This window comes from Syngnathus typhle, linkage group LG13 (genome assembly GCF_033458585.1).
Source record: "Syngnathus typhle isolate RoL2023-S1 ecotype Sweden linkage group LG13, RoL_Styp_1.0, whole genome shotgun sequence".
Classification (NCBI taxonomy): domain Eukaryota; kingdom Metazoa; phylum Chordata; class Actinopteri; order Syngnathiformes; family Syngnathidae; genus Syngnathus; species Syngnathus typhle.
Window position 1 is genome coordinate 5,464,633 of NC_083750.1, and position 16,307 is coordinate 5,480,939.

General features: G+C 37.9%; 1 protein-coding gene across 1 annotated transcript in view; it reads left to right on the forward strand.

Annotated features, from left to right (window-relative positions):
* brinp2 (bone morphogenetic protein/retinoic acid inducible neural-specific 2) overlaps positions 1–16,307 on the forward strand; it is a 74,854-nt gene that overhangs the window by 40,188 nt on the left and 18,359 nt on the right. The window contains exons 3-5 of the mRNA XM_061296136.1: positions 4,190–4,380; positions 6,542–6,723; positions 10,375–10,480. Coding sequence (XP_061152120.1) covers positions 4,190–4,380; positions 6,542–6,723; positions 10,375–10,480 — 479 coding nt within the window. The remainder of the gene's footprint in view (positions 1–4,189; positions 4,381–6,541; positions 6,724–10,374; positions 10,481–16,307) is intronic.

Sequence of the window (16,307 nt, forward strand, 5' to 3'; positions counted from 1 at the left end):
GAGTCAACTGGAAAACTAGAATGTCAAATCCATCAAGATGTTTTGCGGATGTAATTGGTTAGGTCTTCGAGTAAAAATATTCTTGTTCGTGAAATGGAACACCACACACGCACACACACACAGTTCCATTACAATAGTAAAATGGCACTGAGTGACTTCTCACAAATTTATGGGAAAACTGAACAATCCTAATTTGGATAGGCACGTATTAAATTATACACCTTCACCACTTTGAGATTTCCAATTACACTGTCAACACGATTCAGTATTTGCTGAGTAAGAAGAAAACATGCAAAATATATTCACCGATTTTAAGGCGCTACTTTTTGCATAAGCTTTGAACCCTGCGGTTTATAGTCCAGTGTGGTTTATCTATGGACTTTTCATGATATTTTACGATTTGTTTTTATTATACAGGTAATAGAAATGAGGAAATTTCATTTAAATCACCTGTGCCTTATAGTCCAGTCGCGCATATATAATAACAAAACAGGATGTTCCCCTAATTTTAGCTGGTGCGGCTTTTATTCGGGTGCCTCTTATACTCCAGAAATTACGGTAGTTTTTGATTTGTAAAAATGAATTATTAACACACTGGATAGGGGCTCTCTATCTCACATAACTAAATCTACCTCACCAATAATTATGTGATGGTTTATCAAGGGAAGTCATACATTTCATTAATTGGGATCGGTTCATTAGTTTTTACATAACCCTGCAAGTACACACAGAGAAAGATTTCCTACTGGGCAGAGGTAATAAAAACAAAATTGTCCTCAAATGTTCTTCAGAGAGCATCAAGCAATGGACTGTATCTGATTAGACGTTAAATCAGTCATCCTTTTCTTTTGATTTTTTCATTCCCAGCCTTTTTTTTTTTTCTTTTATGCATATGACCACAAAGTTGGCATAGCAATGTGCATCTTCATGTACACATCATGTACTACCTTGGTCAACCATGATGAATAGAATCTGATATAAACATAAATAAGGGATTCACAGTCGCAGGTTGTGAAATCTAAATCCATTTACACATTTTAATACAGTGGCCCCCAACCTTTTTTCCTCCGCAAATTGGTTCAGCAAAGTCTATACCTTTATGACGCTCTCAGTGCTCTTAAATTTGTTAGCACTCACTTTTGAAGGCATCCATATGTAAATATAGTTTTTGTAATACATCAAATTAGAACGTGCATGGTCAAATGTGGTCCCCAAGTAACACCGATGCAAAATCTCCAGCATTTAAGTTTTTCATCCCTGCCTTAGATTCCGCAGCCTCATAAATAGACCGACAACACCTAATTTGTGCCTATATTAGGTGTTTTGAACATGGCATCCTTTACTTTTCATTTCAGTTATTTTTTTTTAAACATAAAAACATTGAATAAAAGGGTTGAAAAATATGAATCCTTCTGTTCAGAGCTCATTACCATGGTAGATTGATTGTGAAGAGTGAAGCCTAATTTTCATGCTGTGACTTGAAGGTTGACTTGCACTCAATAAACTACACCTCCAGAAATCACAACTGGGAGTATTTAGGTCAATTATGAGGGTAACTGTAGCCTACCTGTTTCTGGTGCAGCCACACATTATAAAGTTTCTGGTCTGCTCACTTTCATTCCACAATGTTCGCATAATAACCCACAGCTTGAAATAAATCAGGCGGTGATAGAAATAAGTGCAAACTTAATATATTTTCTGTTTCACCCTACTTTCACACATACCCCAGCGAGTTTTACTTAATGTGAATATTTCTTTTAATCCATGAGCTATTTCTTTCCACGTTGAATTATTACATAATTTACAGAAGTGTTAGACATATGGACAACTGAAAAAAATGCATTAAACAATGACATATTTAATAAGAAATTAGTGTAGTTGCAGATGATTGAATTGAGCTTTTATCAAAATCCAAATGAAAGCAGTTTTTTGATTTAATCATTCAGCTGTATTTCATTCAAATGTTTTGTGTGCAAAAGTGGCACTCATTTAGGAGCAGCCATTGCATGGTGAAAAAGTTATTATGCAACGTGGACCGAATGTCTTGACTTATTCCAGATAACAAAACCTTTTCAAATATCCCATTCCAAGCTGCAACAATGCTATAAAATGATTGTTATATTCACCCAGAGAGTCATCCAGTAGGCTATGTCTTTCTCTGACAAATAATAATGTCCAGGTGTTATTTTCAAAGATGTTGCCAGCAGAACCCTCCGAGGAACCACTCTGCACAGTCAACAGACTTTTTTACTTTTTCTATCATGGAAACTAAATTTCGACTGTTTCAGCTAAACTAAATGCCAGGGCTGCAGGTGCAATCACTGCTGTGCTAAAACAGTTTAATTAACATCATCTATCATCATTAGGCAAATAGTCGGCCAACGGTCTTAATGTTAAGTCTTGGAAAGCAAAGTGAGGAGAGAAGAAAATGATGCACAGCGCATCTTAGATTCTTGCCCATCTCCGTTCAGCCTCCTTGCCAAAGATCAGTCACTGTAGAGAAGCCCGGCAAACACATCAGTCAAAATCAGCCTCTGTTAATCAGTGTACAACCGCTGGCTGCCAGTCTCTGGATTAGGCATTAATCCGAAACCATTGTTCAGTGAAGCGACTGATAGCCAATGACTAATAGGGCAGCAATTATTTCAGTACTGACTTTTTGTTACAGATTGCAGAATAAAGGAGCCTTGAAATTGTTGTGCTTTTATTAATGATAACAATGCCACTAATTATTATGTTAATAAATTGAAACTAATGAGACATATTGATGTGCACAATGCTACTAATATATGTCAATATCTCGATAGACAGATAGATAGATAGATAGATAGATAGATAGATAGATAGATAGATAGATAGATAGATAGATAGATAGATAGATAGATAGATAGATAGATAGATAGATAGATAGATAGATAGATAGATAGATAGATAGATAGATAGATAGATAGATAGATAGATAGATAGATAGATAGATAGATAGATAGATAGATAGATAGATAGATAGATAGATAGATAGATAGATAGATAGATAGATAGATAGATAGATAGATAGATAGATAGATAGATAGATAGATAGATAGATAGATAGATAGATAGATAGATAGATAGATAGATAGATAGATAGATAGATAGATAGATAGATAGATAGATACTAAATGATAACTAATGGATCTGTACCCATCCTGGAAGCATTTATTAGTGTGTTGTGTGAAAATGAACCTCCTAATGAAGCTCCAATTTAACTACAATCCCCCTGAGGCAGGGATTGCTGAGGAAAGCGTGGTCATGGTTCATTAAAATGTACCTTCCTCTTTTTTGAAAACAGAAATTATTCTCTATGCAACAATGCAACTTCAACCTAAATACAGTCAATTACTGCCTTCCTTGTCACATCTCAAAGAGCCGTTCATCTGTGTAATGCAATTCTAAAAGAAAACATCCAATTAAGTCATAGTGTTACCAAAACCATAAATGTGAAATCTTCAAATGTAAGATATTGACTACCTACTCACACTGATTGCCTAGGCAGCAGTTAACAGTATAAAGGTACGCAGCAGACTATTTACTTTCTCATCCAAATGTGTGCATGAATGCGAATCAGTTGAGGTATTTACTAAAATACTGAAATGGACATGCAAGTGCTGTAATATTGACAAATTCTTGTTTTGCAAATTGTACACCATGCAGATCTGCTCCTTTCTTGCTTCTATGTGCATAATATTTGCATAATCTCCCTTGGGGTTAGACTACAAGAGGTTCTCACATGACCATAGGACACTTGAAACCAGGGAATTTTCTCAACTCTGTTTTTCTCTACTCTCTGTAACAATGTTTTAAAAAAAGAACGGATAAGACTGTTGATTGATTTGATCCAATCAAGTTTCTATACCACTTAGTCTTTTTGGAGTAACAAAGAAGTTTGATTTTATTCCTTTGGACTGTATCACACAGACAAAGGCGTATATTCTCACAAAGCTCAATGGCCTGCAATACGTTGGACAAATTACGGTACGAGAAAAACAATTAGTAGTCAGTATCGCAAAAGTCAACCAAAAAAAAAGTCGTGGTCGATTTTCAGTTCCCCATCCGATTTGGCAAGCAGCACTGTCCCTACAAAAGCAGCAAGGAAAGAGGAACGACTTCAAATGAGTGTGTAGTTACTAATATATGTATTTTCTTTTGTCAGGGAATTCAGTCACTGGAAAGTAAACAGCCTGGCTACAGAGAAGAGAGACATCTTTAAAGCTCCTTTGCCATTAGCACCAGAGTTCCTACGCAACCTGCGATTACTGGGGCGACGGCCAACCTTGCAGCAAATCAACGAAAACCTCATCAAGAAGTATGGAACCCATTTCCTGGTGTCTGCTACCCTAGGAGGTAAGGCAAGACTTTAGGTACTTTTGAGGTACCTTTAACACTCATGTTACGAAGTACTCACATTAATTTCAAGTTGTACATCTTTATTTTACTTTCAAATGAACAACAGGTCTGTTGTAGGCTCCTTGAAACAATAAATTGTGGAAATGGCCAGGTCTGAAACAATAATTCATGTGCAACATCTAATCACGGTCCTTAGACCATGTTACCGTTCAATGATCCTTCCTCTAAATGAGCATGACTTGCTGCAAGAACTGGGCAGACCAGACGAGGGATAAAATTGACCCGTTTCTAACCATATGTCTCACTTTATTGGATTCCTTTTTACCCTCTTCGCTCCTCTGAGAGGATTGAAGTAACTCACAAAACAGAATTGCCTGCAGTATCGATTTTAGACACCTCACAAATCAAGGCGGAGACCTGCATTATACGTTCGGAGTGACATCCTCGTGATATTGACACTGCAGACCCTGGTCATCACTTAGTATAAAATAACTTCACTGCTTGGTATATACGGGGATGTGGGAAATTGATTCCATTTTTTTTTTTTTCAAGCAACAGCCCGATACAAGATTTACAAGGCCAGTTTTAGATCATTCAAGCCTTGCGTTTTTCAATATCACTAGACATGCAATGTAAGCAAGGTTTTGTTAAAATGTTAGCCAAACTAGGTAATACTAAGACTTTAACACAATTTGTACAGAATCCAATAACAACAACAATCGAAAAAAAGACGATTAGATATGTACCTCGATACACGGGCTGCGATATGTATCTGAGACGCTCGATTTTAAAGTGGGATGATTCATTTCGGTTTATTTCAGTGGCATTTCCTTCAATGCTATACTTCTCTAATACAAGTTGATTCGATACGTCTCTTAATAGGTTTTGGTTGGATTCGATACACTTTCATCTTTTAAATCAACGCCAATTTTCGGATTAAAATCAGGAGTGGGACCGAGACATAGACAGACTTCAAGAAAGACAGGCAGAGGCAAGACACAGACAGACACCCAAACAGAGAAAGACTGATGGATGCATAGAGAGAGACAGACTAACAGCCAGACATACAGAGCAGAGAGCGAAAGATAGACGCATAAACAGACAGAGGCAGAGAGAGAAAGAGGAAGCAAAGAAATGTTTACTTAGATTTATTCCCAGAACACGTCATGTCCAATACCTGTGCCTTGTGGTCTGTTTGCATCCAAACATACGTCACTTGCTCTCCTCTAACTCCCTTACGGATCATCAGCATGGGAACCAGAGCTGACTGAGGCAGCTACAGACTGATAGTTAGGCACTAGATGTAATTAACAGGCTCAGCTAATTTTGCTCAGAGAGTCTGTGTTCTAATAGTACTGTGGCTAAGCACACATTAACGCATTTAAATTAAATTCAAACAGTTTTTTCTGTTTCATTTGTCATCATTGATCTAATATTGTTGTATTTCTAAGTATAAATATTAATATTGTTTATAGTTTGTCACCAGGGGTGCAGGGTTTGATTCCGTCTCAGGCCTTCTTCTGTAGACTTGTGTGTGGGTGTGTGGGTGTGGGGGGGGTTGACAGCTGTTTTCACAGTCAAACACATCCACCTCATCAAAGTCTCTAAATAGAAGTTTGTTATGTTCATCAAGACTTGCCATCTTTTGTTTTCATTGTCTGCAGAGGACCTTCCCCACATTGCCCATGATATTCATTCTTTCGCACTAATCGCCCTGACCTTTGCAAGTTTTATTCATATTGCATCATTACAACTTTTGCTTTCTCGAGTGGAAGCATTCAGGCATTCTTGACTCTGCAGTTACTCATCCACATTGCATATTTGCATTTTGTTTGTTCAGGCTAAATGCCTGCCTTGTGATGTAAACATTCTTTTTTTTTTTGCATGCCATCCATCAAGTCGGGTAGTATATTTTCTCTGGCCATTCTGCTCAGTCATAAAGTTTAGCAATTTCTGTTTCTGTATTCAACTCCACCTTGTGTCCAGAATGTACTTTATTTGATAACAAGTTGAGATCAGTTTTGTAGTTTTCCTCTTTTCAGTGTTTGTTTGATCTGTGTTGATATGTTTAAAGGAAATCTGTTGATAACAGAAATGCATCATGAAAATTGTTTTATTTCTTACTTTTAGTAAGTCGGACTGATTGTTTCATCCTCAGGGGAGGAGTCATTGACTATTTTCTTGGACAAGCAAAAGCTGAAGAAGAAGTCAGACGGCAATAGCAACAGCACTGTGGTGTCCCTGGAGCTGCTCCATCAGCTTGCTGCTTCATACTTCACAGATCGGGAAAGCACTCTAAGGAGACTGCACCACCTCCAGATCGCCACTTCAGCAATTAAGGTAATCTATTTGATGCTCACTCACCCTTTCTGTGGGACCAACAGTATCTAACTGCTGCACGGTTATTTACTATCAATGATGTTGACTTCACAGTACTGTGCCAAGATGTGAAATCTCTCAAAAGTGAAGATGCAAGAAAATAGAAACAATGGTAGTCTTTAGGATCTCATATTTTGTGACCACATTGGTAACTCTAAAAACATACAGTAATAACTGTGAAATAATAGAAAAAAAATAATTTATGCCTCATAATTTTGTGTTATATTTATGTTTTTTTTGTAGTGCATAAATAATTGTAGGCTATTATTATTGGTACCGTATTTTCCGCACTATAAGGCGCACCCAGTTATAAGGCGCACCTTCAAGGAATGGGCCATTTTAAAACTTTGTCCATATATAAGGCACACCGGATTATAAGGTGCAACTTCAATGAATGGCCCATTTTAAAACTTTGTCCATATGTAAAATATATACATTTGGCCCGCGGGCCGGACTTTGGACACGCCTGCTGTAATGGCTCAATATTGGTCCATATATAAGGCGCACCTGATTAAGGTCGGCTTTTGAGAAAATTTGAGGTTTTTAGGTGCGCCTTATCGTGCGGAAAATACGCTATATGCTGTTTGCGTGTGTTGCTGCACTGTTTGTGTTCAAACATTAGTTGTTTAAAAGTTCACCATAAACTCACATGAATAATACATACATAATTGTATAATTTAAAGCTTGATTAAAAGGTTTTGAACCTTGAAAGTTACAAAACGACAGGTGCTCTTTGTCCATCCATCTGTTTTCAATGCAGTTAATCCTGTGCCTTGTTTAACTGCTCTATTGGAATTTATAGACTTGAACATTGGTGTAAAAACACCATTGCAAAGCTCCAACTTTATCCAAAAGCAGGGTTATAAAGCTTAGTCAATGCCTCACGATTTTCTGACAAGAAACTTTGAGAGGGACTAAAATTGCAGATTTCTTTAACACGTTTATTTTGTCAATGTCTTGAAACCGAGGGAACAGACAGAGCCTAAGTACGGTGAGCATGCTACCGGACAGCCAGACTAATGTAGAGACACAAAATGGGATCAGCTCGACAGAAGTTGTTTTCTAGATTGATCGATTCGCTTAGTGTTACCCTGCCTCAGATCACTTCAGTCACGTCGTGTGCAAAACAGATTTTTGCTGCCAGTGTTAGTTGTTGAAAAACACATTACAAAACTCGCTGTTTACAAAAAATGTGAAGCTTCTCAGCAACTAAGAAATGCAAACATTAATCGATAGTTGTTGCACTATGGACATTTCATCATGGTATGAGCTGTCAGGAGACAATATGTATATCATTTGTCATTTTTTATAGTAGCCCTATGTGTGCGTGTATACATATGTGTCAAATATCTTATCTTAAGGAAAACATTAACCTGCCTATAGGTAAACGAATCCAAACGTGAATAAATTCAGCTGCATACATAGATGTTCTTTTACAGCCAAGAGATTTTCACAACCGCCTGAACAAATTCACACATTAATGAGCCAAAGCATCCTTTACATATCTCTAACGAATAATGATCTCTGCTATGCAAGCCACCTGCCGTGGTGTGTTCTGCCAAATTTTGTCACCCAGGAGGAGGCAACGCTGAGTGGGATGTACTTGACCTGTGTCCATGTATGTCTGTGGGCAATGAGTGGCTGCAACACAGTTAGTGAGAGTCAGGAGTGAAACTTTAAACACTAAAATAAACCACAGCCGGAAAATGGAGGCATATGGATATGAATATGCATTCCCTAGAGGTCTCTACAGGTTCTTTATTTGTTTGTTTGTTTTTTCTTTTTTTTTTTTTTTTTACATTAAGTGCAATACTTAATATCTTCAAACAGCATGCGATGGAAAGAAAAAAATAAAGCAGTGGGAACATTTGAAACTATGATTAACAATGTCACTGTTTCAATTGAAAAAGTAAAGCAACCAATTTGTAGCATCAATGCATAGTTTGCCAACTGCTCTCTGTAACGTTCTAATACACAAATGGGAGACTCAAGCGGTACAACGTTTTATTCATTCATTCAAGACAATTATTCATGCAAATACTTAGCTCTACAAAGTTGTTTTTTATTATCATTTTCTATTTACCTTAGCTTCCTTGCTTTTAAATCATCAAAAGAATATTGTCTGTCAAGCTAGTCTACAATTTTATACCAATTCACAGCTTTCTAAATAACTATTTGTACTTTTACAACCTATTTATGAAAATGGCTATTCGTACATTTAAATTATGAAAATCTTCAAATAACAAGACTCTTTTATTTTATTTTAACGTAATTTATACTGAAAGTAAATGTATTTCTTTTTGTTATAAATGTTCTATTCAAATGTCTGTATGCATACTATAGTAGATTATGTTTTGTTCAAAACAGTAAAACAAAACTACCATGTTAACGGTAATTCAAAGAAATGAAGCCTGTTCAGCTCACATCAGTCACTGGGTCATTTTATTTCACTTGTCCACAAACCAGCACATGGAACACAACTGCTGCTGTGTAATACTGAAACAAAAGCTGTTTTTTATTTGCTCTCAGATGGCTTCATCACATTCACACATGCTCTGTGTCCTCTCAAAGGCCTTGCCTGGGAGCTGTGCACATCTGCTTCACTTATTTCTATGTCGCATTATAATTCACACACAGTAAACGTTGCATGGGGCATTTACCCAAATCTGAATATTGGATTCAAGATAAACACAAGCCCATTTCTGACTTCCATATTTTTGCTAACAAGTCTATTATGGGCTTTATTGATTTTGGAGGTGATTGTGTGTGTGTGCGTGCGTGTGTGTGTGTGCGAGAGTGTGTGAGTGTGTGATAGTGAGTGGGTGCGTTGGGTAAGTGCGTGTGGTGGTGATGGCGGGCATAAATGTGGTTTCAATATTTATTTAGACATATATTGAAGAAAACATAATAAATGGATCTTAAGTAGATCATCCGTTCTAACAATCATCCTTGCCAATACAATTTCTACCACCTGATTGTGTTTATTTTAGTGTGTCACACTGAATTTCTGAATGCATTCAGCATAGTAACAATAGTGACCACTTCAAGTTTCCAATTCTCATTCCCCTCTAAGACGCGATGGTAACACAGCAGTCTTGTTGATGATGGATTCTCCAATCAGAACTAAGGCAGCAAAAAAAAAAAAAAGTTCAAGAGGCTCCACGAGCATCATCCCTGTATATTTAGGAAAGAGAATTGCAGAAGGCATCTCAAGGTGAAGCAAAACAACCAAGGAGAGGTTTATCAGAAATGCCATGAATGTGATTCATTCGTTTGGAATACAATGTACAATATACTGCATGTACATTTTCTGGATGTATTTCTTTGTGTGTGGCCAAAAAAGATTAAATGTGCTGTATAAAATATTTAAGCTTATCCTTTATCTCACATCTTCATGGTAGTATCCAACAAAAGGCCAATGCAATAATATAGTATAATTGGTAATTCAGCCAAAGAGAGTTTTCAGTAAAAAAACACAGCTATTGTTTCATTTTTCAATGTCAATATAAACGTAAATGAATGTATTTTGTGGCTGTTGATAAAATGATTGCATGCACTTACGATTTAACGTCTGGTTTATATTTATATAGAGCTTCTCCTTCTGTTTCCTAGGTGACTGAAACAAGGACCGGTCCTCTCGGCTGCAGTAACTATGACAGCTTGGATTCAGTTAGCTCTGTGTTGGTGCACAGTCCAGAAAATAAGATTCATCTAAAAGGTATGGTTGCGTAACACACTGGCCCACCCACAAGCAAACAAACCCTTCACCTCTATCCATCCATCCATTTTCTGAACGGCTTAGTCCCCACAGGGGTCCCGGGAGTGCTGGAGCCTATCCCAGCCGTCATCGGGCAGTAGGCGGGGGACACCCTGAAATGGTTGCCAGCCAATCGCAGGGCACACAGAGACAAACAACCACTCGCACTCACATAGACAATTTGGAGTCTTCAATCGGCCTACCAAGCATGTTTTTGGGATGTGGGATGTGGGAGGAAACCGGAGTACCCGGAGAAAACCCACGCGGGCCGGGGGAGAACATGCAAACTCCGCACAGGGAGGGCTGGAGGCAGAATCGAACCCGCACCCTACTGACCGTGAGGCGGACATGCTACCCAGTGCGCCACCGAGCCGCCCACCCTTCACCTCTATTCATTTTAAATTCATGAGAAAACCCTCAACTTCCATGTAGCTAAAGTCCACTAAAGGGACAACCTATTTTCCTTCCTAAACTGACACATTTGCCACATCCATACCTCCATCCACCAGCATTCCCATTGCGCCCAATCCATACACAGAAGGTGTCCTGCGCTGTGCAGGATGACCCTTTACTTTACGCTGCAGTAGTTCATATGTCTGTTCTGCCTCACTGGCTCGCTGTCTCATTGTCAATCTGGTATCTTAGCAGACTGAAGATGGACTGTGTCCTGTCACATTGACCCTGTTCCAACCCCTCAAGTTACACATAGAGCAGTTATCATGAACTGGTGGCCCACGGGCCCAATACGGCCCAGCCGCCCAACCATCTAATCCTGCCCGTTCGATAAGTATAAGGAACAAAGAAAATTAAAATCTGTTTAAAGAAAAGCCTGACTCAAAAAAGAAAAACATGACTTATAAACATCAAATAATATTCAGTCATTAGTTGTGCCAAAATAAGATTTTCCCAAGGTGATTGTCTGGTAAAATTCTCGCCCTTTGATATCTACAGTTGGTGACCCCTGACCTATAGAGCATTCGTTCATTCATTCATTCATTCATTCATTCATTCATTCATTCATTCATTCATTCATTCATTCATTCATTCATTCATTCAATAATTTAAAGATAATTCTAATCAGGAGTGAATTTGAGGAAACAGTGAGCTGAAAATGAAAGTACACTTAAGATGGATGCCCCCCATACACACACATACAGAACCAAATACAGAGAATGAATGTTGACCTCTGTAGCTGTATTTTAATTCTCAATTCTCACATTTGAAACAGGATGAACAACATGACATTATACAGCCTCTGCACAATACATTTTAAAAACACAAAAGAAAGACAATCAGCGTTCCACCATGTTGTGGGGGGGTGAAAAAAAATTGACTTTTTTTCCGCACTCTCTCCAGGCAAGAAAAAGAACATTGTCTTTGTATTTTTATTTTCCCTGTATGCTCCAACATCATTGTTCTCACTTTTTTTTGATCCTCGACTCTGATTGTATGCCTATTTGTTGTAAACCTGGAGGGTTTGTGTGAGTGTGTGCGTGTGTGTGTGTATGTATGTCTGTTCAAGTGAATTGAACACTGTCGCTTTGGTGTACTACCACTGGCTCTCTAATCACTAATGAAATTACTAGACTGTAGGGTTGGTTCTGAACAATCAGTCTTTTTCTTCATATGTTTGTTCTCGCACTTCTTTGATCTAGGATGTTTAAATAGATGGATATGTAGATGACTAGATAGACGATATGAATTTTTAGAGTGCCTTTGATATCAATACTCATAAAAGGGAAGTCTACTCAAAAATGATCTATGCTTCCCTCATTAGTTTAAAAAACATGTTCTCATTATTATTGTGTTTATGAAAAGCCAATTAACAGAAAAATCATCTTTTTTGATCTAGTGTTGCTGTCATTTTGCCATCAACTGAAAGCGCCTCAAAGCTCAGTTAATGCCCATCTTGGCTCACCTATTTTCCGGGTTTGGTCATGTGACATTGGCAAGCTGAGCCTGTAGACACCGTGGTGTCCACTTTCAGTCAAATGCAAGCGGCAGTACACAGCCAAATTGCTACCACCTGAGATGATTTAAAACGGGTAAATTTTCTGCTAAATTCATAGTCTACAAATGAGATATTAATCAGAATACACTATTTAGACCAGGGGTGTGAAACTCATTTTTTTCACGGGCCGTATTGTAGTCATAGCTTCTTTCGGAGGGCCATTATAACTGTCAACCCAAATAAATGTATGAGCACCTCATATTATATACAGGAAAAGCTACAAAACAAACTGACAAATAACTTGTTTTCAAATCATACGAGTAAAAACTGGTCAAATATTTAAAAAATATATATTATTAAAAATGAAGATAATTTGCAATTTTAGTAATGACACAAATTTGATGCACAATTTGTCTTCGCGGGCCAAATAAAATGATCTGGTGGGCCATATCTGGCCCCCGGGCCTTGACTTTGACACCTGTGATTTAGACTCATGGAGCAGGATACAGTAGAATGTATTATAAAGAACAATTTTAACCTGACTTCCCCTTTTAGGACTGTATGTTTTGTAAAATATATTTAATGCTGTGAAAAAGGATTTTGGTCTTGACCCTCATATCAACATAGAACTATCATTTTGAGGAAATTAAATCAAATCTCTTTCTTGAACTAAATATAAACACATACTGTATACCATAACCAGTCTGTATAAATCATTTCAGCATTTCAGCCATAAAATAGATCTGAAGGGATAATCTTTGGGACTGAAATAAAACTGTTGCCTCCAGCTTATTGGTGTTCGCATGACATGTCTGCACCCAAAGCACACTATGCACAATTTTAGATCTCTGTAGGAAATCCATCAATAGCAACTGCCTGGGTGAGCAATGACAAGATTGGGGTGCTGCAGGGTGACAGGTCTGTAAGGCCCTATTTTTTAGTTCTTGGTCAGCCTTCAACCTGTGCAAAACCTCTGTATGCCACCTGTCACCGTCAACCTCTTGAACAACAAAGCAGGACAAAAGGTCGGCTATTTCTTATCGTTGCCTTGTCTCGCATTAGAGTCTTTAAGTGCTGAATGCAAAGGATATGAGAAAAGTCGAGAGGTTGAGGGACACAACATTTTGTGCCAGAGGGAAATTGCCTTTTCAAATGGAATGCCAAAAGCCCTCAATACACCAACGAAGGCTTGTAGATTCCTGCAATCCCATTGTTCGTTTTTCACGAAAGCATCAAATCTCAAAGCAAATAGACAAAACAATGCAGGAAAATGAACATCTCTTTTTTTGGTACCAAGACCCATTGTATGTGTGTGTGTGCGTCTGTGTGTGTGTCTGCATTTGTGCCGCAATCCTGCCAGCAGGATGTAATGAACATTATGTATGTTAAAGCTGTGTCACAGCCAAATCCGGAGACTCAAGAGTGAGGACATGGTGCTTGGGTACCAAACACTCTTCTTAAAGCTAAGCCTGGGCTTTGTGGTGTGCCTTGTACCAATACTGGCATAACAACACACAGTGAAGGACTTCACAATGCACTTAACACTGTGCAATGCACTTTTGTCCAATTTGTGTGTGGGTAGTGCTACAGATGCAAAAGGCGGCGCATTCAAAACGACAAGGTGGTGGAGGATTGATTGTAGAGAGGCAAGAGCAAATCATTTTGGCTGGGTTGTACTATAAATGACATTGATAAAATGGAGGCAAATGTTTTATTTATTCCCCAGTATCAGGCCTCTGGGATAAATGCTGCCGTTTACATCCAAAACAGCCAGACACTGCACCAGGCTACTTTCTTGTTCAGTTGCTTAGCAACTAGTGCCAGGATTGTGCTGGGCTGCCATTGCCCCTGTACTTTCCTGTGTCCTCCCACGCTGTGGGGCAACATAAAAACCAAGTGCAGTGTGAAAGTGTCAATACACAACAAGACACACACACACTCATAGAAGAGAAATTGCAGTCACAGGGGCAGCTAAGTAGCTTTAAATTGTTGAAAATGAAAAGTGCAGTCACTCCCGCAGATCAACAGATTGACAGTGCGGGTTGTGTGTGTGTGTGAAATAGATGGCAACAGAAAGCTGCAGCAAAAAAAACTTTCATTTTTCACTAAGGTCTACTGCTACAGCATGAAGTAAACATTATTCGAGTGTCTTTAACTTCATACTGTTTTCAGTATCTGCATAATACAGATAAACATAATGTCCAAAATGAACTTTTAATGAACAACAGACATATGTGTCAAAGTGCAGTTATACAAGTTTATTTTTTTTGCATAAATACTTTTGATGTGGATTTAATTGAGGCGTATTTTCACATAAACAACCTAAAAGTATTTGAAAGTGTTTTTGCACTTCACACTAAGGTGGCGTGGACAAACTGACAATTAAAAGGAACACAGTAATTGTAGCTTCTCCATCACGATCACTCACAGCCAGCCACACAGTAGTCTCATGTCGTAGGTAGATGATGACTAAAAAAGTACTGCTAGTATACACCAGTTTTTATTAAAACAAACTATATCAATATTTTTAATAAATACACTCAAGGAACATAATGCTATATTGCTCAGGGGTCTTAGTAATTCGTGTTATGGCCTGTAAAATTGAGTAGTTGACACCTGTATTGCAGGGTTGATTAAATATTGTTTGTATTTTATTTCTACTGCATGTGATATTTTTGCTTTTCAAAAACACAGCACACCTTGCTGTGCTGCAAGATGTCCATCCTCTGCTTTGCACAACTCCTTGTATATATTTAATACATGTATTAAACCATTGTTTGCAAAATACTATAGCAAAATAAAGAAAACTAAATTACATTACGTTAAACTAAAGTAAGGTGCACATCATGGCAGATAATACTGTCGACTGCATCATTTATTTGATAAGGAACTATGAGTAGATTTTAAATATTAATTAAAAAAGCACACACGTTTATGATCCTTGAACATCCAGCAGCTGCCACTGAAATGAGTGCCAGTGTGAACAATTACAAAGGTTGATTTACAGTCTGTGGCCCTAAATGTCTTACTTGCACACCATAAAATTGCAGGTTAGGGGTCGCTGTGCTCCTACTAAAAAAAAAAAAAAAAGTCTGGAGCCATGGAATTAAAAAATAAAAGTGTGGGAATAGGTGAACCCTAACCCTAACCCGGATTGGTTTTAAACTGTTTTTTAAAATTGTTTGAACAAAACCCGGTTGATACGTATAGAAATTATGTGTAGAAGGTGTCATATTTTACTGCAGATGATAATAATAATTAAGCTCTGATGGCAATTGTAGCAAGTTATTCTATTGAATTTGAGTTTGTGTTCAAATTCCATTTCTGCGGTACTTGATAGCAACACTTGGTAATCTGGCACTCTTCAAACTGTGAGAATTTTTTTTATTCTTCTTTCAATTTACAGTTTACATTGTGTCTTACATGATTTGCAGACACTTTAAACCTTCTCACATCACATTTTACTTGATATGCTGCTGTTTGCAGGATTGAAACTAGAGTGTTCTGACGTCTATCAGCATAACAGAGAAGGAAATTGCTTACTGTCAGAAAGCTCGGATCAAAACAGCACAACAAATGTACAAACCACACAGCAAGATACTGAAGAAATCCTGCCAGATTTACAAACACAGGCACGTTAGATTTTGAAGTTTTGAAGACACACACACACACACAGCAGTTGCACCTGCCAAGGCAGAGGGGAAAAAAGTCACTAATTACTTCTCTTTTCCAAGCCATCGAACGAGTGAGCACCAAAGAAGAAGCCACATGCATATTCATTGAAAGGCTCTGCAGGATTGCATGTTGACAAAACAAATAGATGATTAGTAGACAAAG